General features: G+C 39.0%; 1 protein-coding gene across 1 annotated transcript in view; it reads right to left on the reverse strand.

Moving 5' to 3' along the window:
- The window catches only part of LOC122801266 (vomeronasal type-2 receptor 26-like), a 108,239-nt gene extending 99,702 nt beyond the window's left edge, over window positions 1-8,537 (reverse strand). The window contains exon 1 of the mRNA XM_044070816.1: window positions 8,223-8,537. Coding sequence (XP_043926751.1) covers window positions 8,223-8,537 — 315 coding nt within the window. The remainder of the gene's footprint in view (window positions 1-8,222) is intronic.
- Between the last annotated feature and the right edge of the window lie 985 nt (window positions 8,538-9,522).

A 9,522-nucleotide genomic window follows, 5' to 3' on the forward strand; every position in this document is an offset into this window, starting at 1 on the left:
ACATGCAACACATAGCCAATGTGTGGCAGTGAGTAAGTAAAATATTAAGTAACATTTACTAGAATGTATTCATTAATAATGCTTAACTCTGTTATGTTAAATTTATTATAAATAATGAATTGTATGCACCCATATTGCAAATATATATGTTTTTGTGTTTATATAAGTATGTGTACAAAAACATGACTGTGTGTGTGTGTGTGTGTGTGTGTGTGTGTGTGTGTGTGTGTGTGTGTGTGTGTGTGTGTGTGTGTGTAACATGTATAACTAGATTATATGCCTGTGTTTACTTCATGTCCTTCAAAGAAAAACAAATGAAAATGGAAATGTGTAACTGTATATGTGTCTACAGATAAACACATACATATACACACACACACACACACATATATATATATATATGTGTGAGTGTGAATGTGTGTGTGCGTGTGTGTGTGTGTGTGTGCGCATGTGTGTGTGTGTGTGTGTGTGTGTGTGTGTGTGTGTGTGTGTGTGTGTGTGTGTGTGTGTGTGTGTGTGTGTGTGTGTGTGTGTGTGTGTGTGTGTGTGTGTGTGTGTGTATAATGTATGTAGCGTGTAGCTTACTATATGGTGAAGCAGCGACCTGGACTTCTGTGCATACCTTTAAAAAGCACTACAAGTTGGATGGTATTTCTGGAGCTAGGGCTGGTTTTGCTAGTGCTATTCTTCATGGCTTTATAAGGGTCTCTTCTGCTGCTTCCCTATCCCAGGCTTTCTCTTAAGCTTTTACATGCTCCCATATGTTAGGAATACTGCAACAGTGAATGTAAGGACATAGCACAGTTATGTAAAATCTTACCATAATGGTAGATGTCCTTGCCTTCACTGCTGCAGTATTCACTCCCTCCTTCTATCCCATTAGGCCTTTGCCTTCCTGGATGTATAGATTACCTATTGGGTTCCTTTGACTGGTGTTCCTACTGGGGCAATCACTTCTGATTATGGTAGGCATAAACATCACCTTTATGCCCTAATCTATGCATGTAGTACTTGGGTGACTTTCAGCATACCTTAAAGCAACAGTAGTCTTTGGTAGACTGGCTGGATTTCGGGCTTCCAAGGCAGTAAGGGAATCCCATATGTTAGGAATATTGTTGCAGTGAAGGCAAGGACATCTACCATTATAGTAAGATTTTACACAGCTGTACTTTCATCTGATATGATGTGGAAATAGTCCTTATTATGAAGAAGCATATTGAACACACTTTTTTGGGATATCCAGCCATACATAAATAGTTAGCATATCTGCTCATTCATAATATTTACTTCACAAAATTTACCACCCCTTGTCATTTGTAGAAAGTTGTACACACAATTAACTTGTGTCTTGCAGTGAGGCCTGTAAATCATCAACTAGTTGTACAAGTGCACTGAGGTAGGCATCACTGATACATTTTGGGGAAGATACACACAAGTGTAATCATTGAATGTCACATTTGTAGTCTTGATCACATTTACTTAGCTAAGGACATCCTGACACCATTTGTAAAAAATAAATAAATAAATAAATAAATAAATAACCATCTGGCTGTATTTATTTATTTATTTACATTTGTTTACCAGGAAATTCCAACTGGACACACGTCCTTTTTCAGTGGAGGCCCGGGGATAAAAGCTCCACAGAACAATAAATGAGCAGTAGAGTACATGAAGAACAATTGAATATACATGCAATAGCAAATATTACATGCTGCAGCAATCATTAGCTATACATACAATATGAAATATAGTAATGAACAGATATACCAATATCTAGCTACAGGCTAGGAATAAAGGTAGGATGTATATACAGATAGTACTAAGCTCAAACAGATACTGTTCTAAACTCATATACCTAAATCTTATATACAAATATTATACTAAACTCAAACAGATATAAATCAGCTGCTCCACATAATGGTGGAACAAGCTAGAACCCTGGCTCTCCTGTGCTGTGACAAGGAACACAGTACTCTTACATCCTGCACTACAGAGAAAGCTAGGCAGCAGGTATATTTTACACAATGAGTAATGTCCAGAGTGCTGATGGTCGTACATCATTGCTGAGTTAGTTTGCACAAAAGAAGGGGATCCAAATTAAATCTTACATATTTTTCTTTAAGCAGGCAACCACTATTGATTGGTGCTTAATGTCACACACACAGGGAAGGCATGACCAACAGTTATTTGTAGGCTCATAGGTGTTTACTAGGATAATGACCACAAGGGCCTTTTTAATCCTAGCCATGCATCCCACTTCTCTGACAAGTTCTGGTACCCTTTATAAGTGTAAGCAGGAGCTTGGGAGATGAAACACATTTACGAGTAGTGGCCTGAGGGATGAACAATTTGCAGGTTGCCAGTGTCCATTAGAGACATAGGTGCCAAACCAGGGATGAATTTCATGTTCCCCACTAAATTTCCCAGGTAACATTTAAATTGGATTAGGGAGGAACTCTGATTCACATGAAAGGGGAGCTTGTTCCAGAGAAGGGGTAGTCTCTGGGATACTTAACTGTCTCAACAGCAGGTCCTATTTATATCACAGGCAAAGTTAAAATTTTTAGAATGGGTAATTCTGGTGCTGTTTATTTTGTAGAAATGCAGGAGGTCCATCAGACTGGATCTGACAATGCCTTGTATGCCAGGCATAGATCTCTCCTCAACACCCTGTGTGAAACAGAATATTGGGATAGGGCCTTGAGGCAGTCTGCATAGGACATTTTACTTGTGTCCTGTACTCTTTTAGTGAGGAACTTCTGTGGATGTTCCAGTTATTGGATATGCTTTGTTAGGTACATACCAACAAGTGGCCCTGTACTCAATGATAGGTGAAATAAATGCCAAATACAGTGGAATAATGACTTCATTGGACCTAGATGTCATACCATTGTTTATAGGTTGCACAACAGAGAATTGTTTCCTCACTACTGTAGACACATTATTTTTAAAGGCTAGGTTACTGCCTGTGTGTGTCCTTAAGTCCCTGACTACTGGGACAACTCTTAGGGGTGTGTTGTCAATATGATAGTTACCAGTTGTAGTGGACTTCCCGAAGGATACTATTATGCATTCCTTAGCATTTAGTTTTAGTCATGGCTCTGACACCAGTTGTTTGTCTGTATCAGCCCTTCATGAAAAACATTTGTGTCAATAGGGGATTTAATGACAGCTCCTAATTTGCAATCATCTGCGGATTTAGTCAGCCAGAGGTCACAGACATTGGCCTTAACATCAGAGAAGTAAATTCCAAAAAAAGAGCAGTCCCAGGACTGATCTCTGAGGGACTCAGCATGTGATCAGCCTCTTTGTAGAGGTGGAGTCTCCAATTCTAACTTTCTGGGTCCTGTCTATGAGCCAGCTGGCTATCCACTGGGTGACATAAGGGTTTATATGCCTGAGTGGGGTATTGTGTCAAATTTCTTTTACAGGTCAAGTTAGGCAGTGTGAACTATTTTGCCCTCGTCCATTGCTTTGGTGACCTTCTCAAAGAAGTCCACCAGGCTGAGTAGGCATAACCTGCCCTTTATCAAACCAAATTGGGTTGGGTCCAGTGTCTGGCATTTTCCAATGTCATTATTGATCACTTCCATGGCTTTGTATATGAGACAAGCGAGATTTATAAGTTTGTAGTTTCCATGGTCTGTAGATGGCCCACATTTGTACAGAGGGATGACTGTTGCTGTTCTCCATTCATGAGGCATGCAGCCTGTTTGGAGACTACAGTTAAAGAGCAAGTTCAGAAGACCAGATAGGTCATATTTCATGCTATTTAGAAGGGCCCTGGGATACTGTCTGGGCCCATTGATGCAGTGTTTTTGGCCTTAGACAGAGCATTAAGGATCTGTTCCCTAGTGATAGCAGGGGACTTATATATGATGGTATTTCCTGAGAGAAGGTTGGGGAGGTTGAGAGGTAAATTTGGAGCTGAGTTTGTTGGTCAGTAGGTTTGCTTTATCTTCTGGCTCAGTACAGGTGGCTCCATTAATAATGAACTCTGCAAGCAATTGTGTACTGCCTTTGAGGTTGCAGACATAGCTAAAGAATGCCTCATGGTTGTCTTTGGCCTGAGAAGCCAAATTTACTTCAAATTTTGATTTGGTAGACTTTATTTGTCCTTTGAGTTGTTTGTTTAGTTTGATGTGAGTGCCTTTATCCTGCTGGGTGCAACACTGCCTAATTTTTGAGATAATTTTATTCCCTCTGTTATACAGCCTATTGATATTGTGATTTCACCAGACTGACGTGTTGTTTAAATTAGTTCTGTACTTCTTCCTGGTGGGTACAATTGCTTCTATGCAGCTACTAACATGCTTGTATAGGGTTTCTGTGAACAGTTTCACAGGCAGCAGTGTTTTCAGGGTTTATGAGGGCTTGAAATTTTGCCAGGTTATCACTTAATAGTAGGAAGTTAGCTTTAGAGTAGTTCCTGAATATTCCAGGGTGAGCTGGGGTGCCAGGTTTTATTTTTACTTCAAAATAGACTGTTTTGTTGTCTGACCTTACAGGGTAGACACTACACTAGGGGGTGTGCAGCACTGTCCCATATTAGTGAGGACAAGATCTGGTATGGCTGCACTCCTAGTTGGTGTATTGACAATCTTGCCCAGGGAGTTTGTGTTTACAAAATCCAGGAATCTCTGTGCCTGTATGTCTGGTGTTGCATATGATTCCCAGTTAATAGTGGAGTAATTAAAGTCATCTATGAATGTGTTAATGGGTTGGATGGTGAGTGTTTCCATTAAGTTTAAATACATGGTATTGGTTTCATGGGTCATAGAGGGGGACCTATAGCTTACAAGGAAATGGTATTGGATTTTGCCTATGGTGATTTGAACTTGGGGAAGCTCAAATGCATTGTCCTGTTTGACCAGCCTTGAGGTATATTTATTTTTGAAATAAATTGAGACACCTCCAGCTTTAGTCCCTCTCTGTGAAGTAGCTGGCCTAAACGAGTGGAAGGAATTATAACCTTGCACTATTGGTATGCTCTCCATGGCTAGAAATCACTTCTCAGAGACCACACAGACATCAGCATTCTCTAGGGTGAAGTGAGCTTCTAGGGAGTGGAGTTTTTTTTTTTTTTTGCTTTGTTTAGACTACTAGCATTGAGCAGTAACACCTTTAGATTTTCTTTGTTTTTATTTGCTATGTTGGAAGAATTTTCCGATTGGCATTGCCTAAAAAGTCACTATGGGGAAGGACAATGTTTTAGCTCATATTAGCTCATATTCTAAAGCTTAGAGGGGAGAGGTTCAGACTATCCCTGGAAAAGCAGCATGGTCTGTTGATCATCGCCTTCCATGCTGAGAAATATTGCACCCCCTTAGAATGACACCAGAAACTAAGCCAATTGTTAAGGTCAGGCAATAAAACAGTGGCCTGAAGATTTCAAGCATACACTACAGCATGCACATCATAGTATCTGCCAGCAATTTCTCCAATAACATATCTTGTAAGCCTGTCATAGGAAACATTAACAACAAATAGATGTATTTTGCAGTTAACCCCAATCAGGTCAGATATGCTTTGTCCTTACTTGCACACAGTTTACAATGATCACCAGTGGACACTGCTACTTCACATCTACAAGTTGAATTCCTAGAATTTGAATCATGCATGCTGTAATACTTTGACTTCGTCTGCACAAATCAGCTTCTTGGTGATCTTTCTGAAGAGGTGTATAGCATGCTTAACTGTGGTTATTGGGTTGTAATACTCCAATACATGAAAATGCATTCATAAACACAATAGAAGGGCAGTGATATACTTCACTGAACACATACTTTCTGATTTTATGTGTGCCCTACAGCAATTCACTTCTAAATGATATATCAGGACTTTAGCCATTGTCAAACAGACTCCAGCATTAAAGAGCATAACTGAATTGGTATATTTGATATGGGTTTATAGTGACACTGGACATTGGACATCCATACTCATATCCCATTGATATTGTTAGTAACCTGTATTAATGTGGACATACCTTCATCTGAATGTGAAGACACATTAACTCCATGATTGAACTACTGTTTTTTCTAAAGTGTATGTCTGTGTGAATGTTTCATATACACAATATCCTGAGAAAGAGGTATGTCTGTCTCTCTTCTGCAATATACATTCACGAGAGCTTCTTTTACAGATGCCAGGATGTATTTATAAGTACTTTTGCAAATTGCAGTCACACAAGCATATTGTCGCTCGTCTGGTCAGAAAAAAACAGACGGACATTCATGGGTTCAGTTCAAGTAGCTTTATTACACACAAACACATCCGGAATGAGGCCTTGTAACTCAAACTTAAATAAACTTATAAACAGACTGACTACCACACTCATACATGTTAACAGTCTGGTTGTTCTCTCATAATGGCACTGCTGCCTGCATGTGCTCACTATTTATATGCCCGTGCTTACATCTGGAAATGCTTCGTAAAGGTACAGACACACACTCTGTTCTACATCCTCCCTCTTTGAGAAATTATTTGTGTATTAAATGACAGTATTCGGTGACATGCAATTTACAGAAATGATCTTTTGACATGCAATTATACAGAACTAATTCTCTGACATGCAATCATACAAAATCAGACATTGTATTTTACACTAGGTCTAGAAATACGACCCGATCATGTAACATAAAAGTCAGAATTGGCTCTAGCAACAGGGACTGTCTTCAAGGAATGTTCAACTTTGGGGACAACTGGGACATCATCAGGAATAGGAATAGATACTGAGTCATGTTCTTTGGTATGAACATTGTCAAGGTTGCTCTGAGATCTAGAGTCTATATCACAGGTAAGATGCTGTGATATCATTTCTGATACAGGAAAAAATGCCTGTGGTTTCTCCTGTATTCTATACCCTCAGATTCCACTATGTAGGATCTCAGCTCAGCAAATATGTCTCTCATTGACCAGTTCAATCAAAGCCTTTTGCCGTTTGCATCCTCACTGTGTCTACTTCTTTTAACGGACAAAGAAATATGCTCATTTTATCATAGCTGGACTTCTGAGAAGAATGCTTCTTAAAAAGTTGGGCTGTGATTGCTCTGTTGTTTTTAGCATTTGGCACCAACAAACTAGAACTAATAGGCATGGTTGTACTGGTTTGTCTAGGTAGAAGTCTCTGAGCAGGAGAGCCAAGAAGGTTGTCATGCGGTATATCTCTGAGATTAAGTAAATTCAAGAAGATATCAGTATTGTCATGCTTTGACCTCTGTAGTAATCGCTTTGCATTCTGTACTGCATGTTCAGCAAGACCGTTTGACTCTGGGTATTTAGGACTAGTAGTAACATGAATAAAATCCCATTCTTTTGCAAATCTCTGAAACAATTGACTGGTAAAATTAGAAGCATTGTCAGAAATAACTTTGTGTGGACTACCATGGACTGACATTTCATCTTAGTAATAACAGCACTGGATGTTAGGTTAGGTAGCAAATCGATCTTGAACCAGTTCGAATAAGAGTCTACCAACACTAAGTAATGCTGACTATTCCAATCAAATATGTCAGTGGCTACTGTCGACCAAGGTAGTTCAGGAATTTAGCTTAACTGAAGTGGCTCTTTTTGCAAATGTGACTTAGTATTGTTGCACATTGAACAAGAAGAAAGCATTTTATCAATGTCTTTCAATAGAGAAGCCAAAATACCAGTCTTCTTGCCCTTCTTTTGGTAGAATTGGAACCTGGGTGGCCATGATGCAAAATATGAATGTATTCATGTTGTATGGAAGTAGGAACAATACCATTTGAACCTTTGAAACTCATACCATCTTCCATCAGCATCTCAGCTCTGTATGGGAAATAAGGTTGTACTTCTAGCGGTACACAGGATTGCTTTGACGGCTATCCTACATTGAAGAAGTGGTTGAGCTTATGCAAAACTGGATCAGTCTTTGAATGATCTCTTAGCTCATCCAGTCTTGTGGTAGAGAAATTACGAACTTCCATGACATCAAAGTCAAAATTCTATGCATCAAGCTATTCCATGGTATTTCTGGGTATCTGGATAAGGAATCAACCAGATAAAGACGTCTGACACTTGTATAGACCATTTTGGAATTATAACTTTTACAATATGAGTATCATTCTTTGTAATCTTGCTGGAGCTGAATGCATAGGCTTCTTTAAAATAGTGACTAGAGCTTGATGGTCAGTTTCTGTCTGGATAGCTCAGCCATAAACATAATCATGGAACTTGGAACAAGCAAACACAATTGCCAAAATTTCCTTCTCAATTTGAGTATACTGTGTTTCATTTTGGCTAAGAGTTCTAGATACACAAGCAGCAAGTCTGTCCTCTTGAAGAATAACTTCACCAAGACCAAACTTTAAAGTATTACAAGAAAGTACTACTGGTTTGTGAACACCATAGTACCTTAATCTAGACGGGTTAGCGATTTGCTGTTTGGGGTTATCAAATTCTGTCTGGTGTTGTTCAAACCATGACCAGGCAACAATTTTGCATGTCAGCTCTTGTAAAGGGACTGATAACTCATTAAAGTCAGGGATAAACTTGCAGAAATCGTTATCCATACCATGAAAGCACTGTAGGGCTTGGACATTGTCTGGACCTGGCATCTCAAGAATGGCTACTTGCTTGGAAGGGTCTGGTTGCAGGCCTGTACTGGTAAATAAATGACCTACATAAGTAACTTTTGGTAGTCTGAATTTGCATTTCAGAGGATTGAGCTTTAAATTCACTTCACACACTCTGTCCAGAACGTTCCTGAGGATTCTGTCATGCTCTGTTTCAACATTGCCTCCAACCAGTAAATAATCAACTATTATTGCACACAGGTAGTGTGAAGATGTGTGAAGGCTGCCAGCCTAGCTAGATAGAATTTTGGTCCAAAAAGCATAAAATAAAAAGCAAGAGTCCAAGCAGGCTTGGACTCTGCTTTTTATTTTATGCTTTTTGCACCAATATTTGTATGAGCAGTGACCACAGGAGAAGAGAGAGGTTTTGTTTTGCTTATGCTAGATAGAATTTTGCAGATAATTCTGTCATTGTAAATATGCATATAATCTACAGGCTTGTCCTCTCTAATATAATAAAATATGTTAAATGTTGAACTTCAAAATGTAAGCACAGTGCACTCTGCTGGAAGAAAGCTGATAAGTCAAGCATTGTATGACTGTTTGATCTCAAAGCTTGGAGACATAATGCCTGGACTGAAGAATTCCTTCTATTGTTTTGAGACCAGAGTCAGTTGCTAAATTTTACATATATAATATCTTTTATTGCTGTAGTTTCTTGGCCAGGTGCAAGATCAAAGCAATGTTAAAACTATTGAGTTTCTTTTAGCCTGGGAACCAGAGAAGACTGATGTAATCTAAAATGAGTCAGCAGTGATGTATTATTTTTAAGTCTTTCTTGGAGAGAGAGAATCTGAGCATTTTGCATTCGTCTTTAGAAATGACCACTCACCAGCACTTGCTTCACTCTGTATGTAAGGAGGATCTTAGACTTTAGTGTTTCTCTTAAGAAATAGATAGAAAATAGTAAGTTTAGACTAGC

The sequence above is a fragment of the Protopterus annectens genome, chromosome 4.part1 (genome assembly GCF_019279795.1).
Source record: "Protopterus annectens isolate FY-2018-M chromosome 4.part1, PAN1.0, whole genome shotgun sequence".
Classification (NCBI taxonomy): Eukaryota; Metazoa; Chordata; order Ceratodontiformes; family Protopteridae; genus Protopterus; species Protopterus annectens.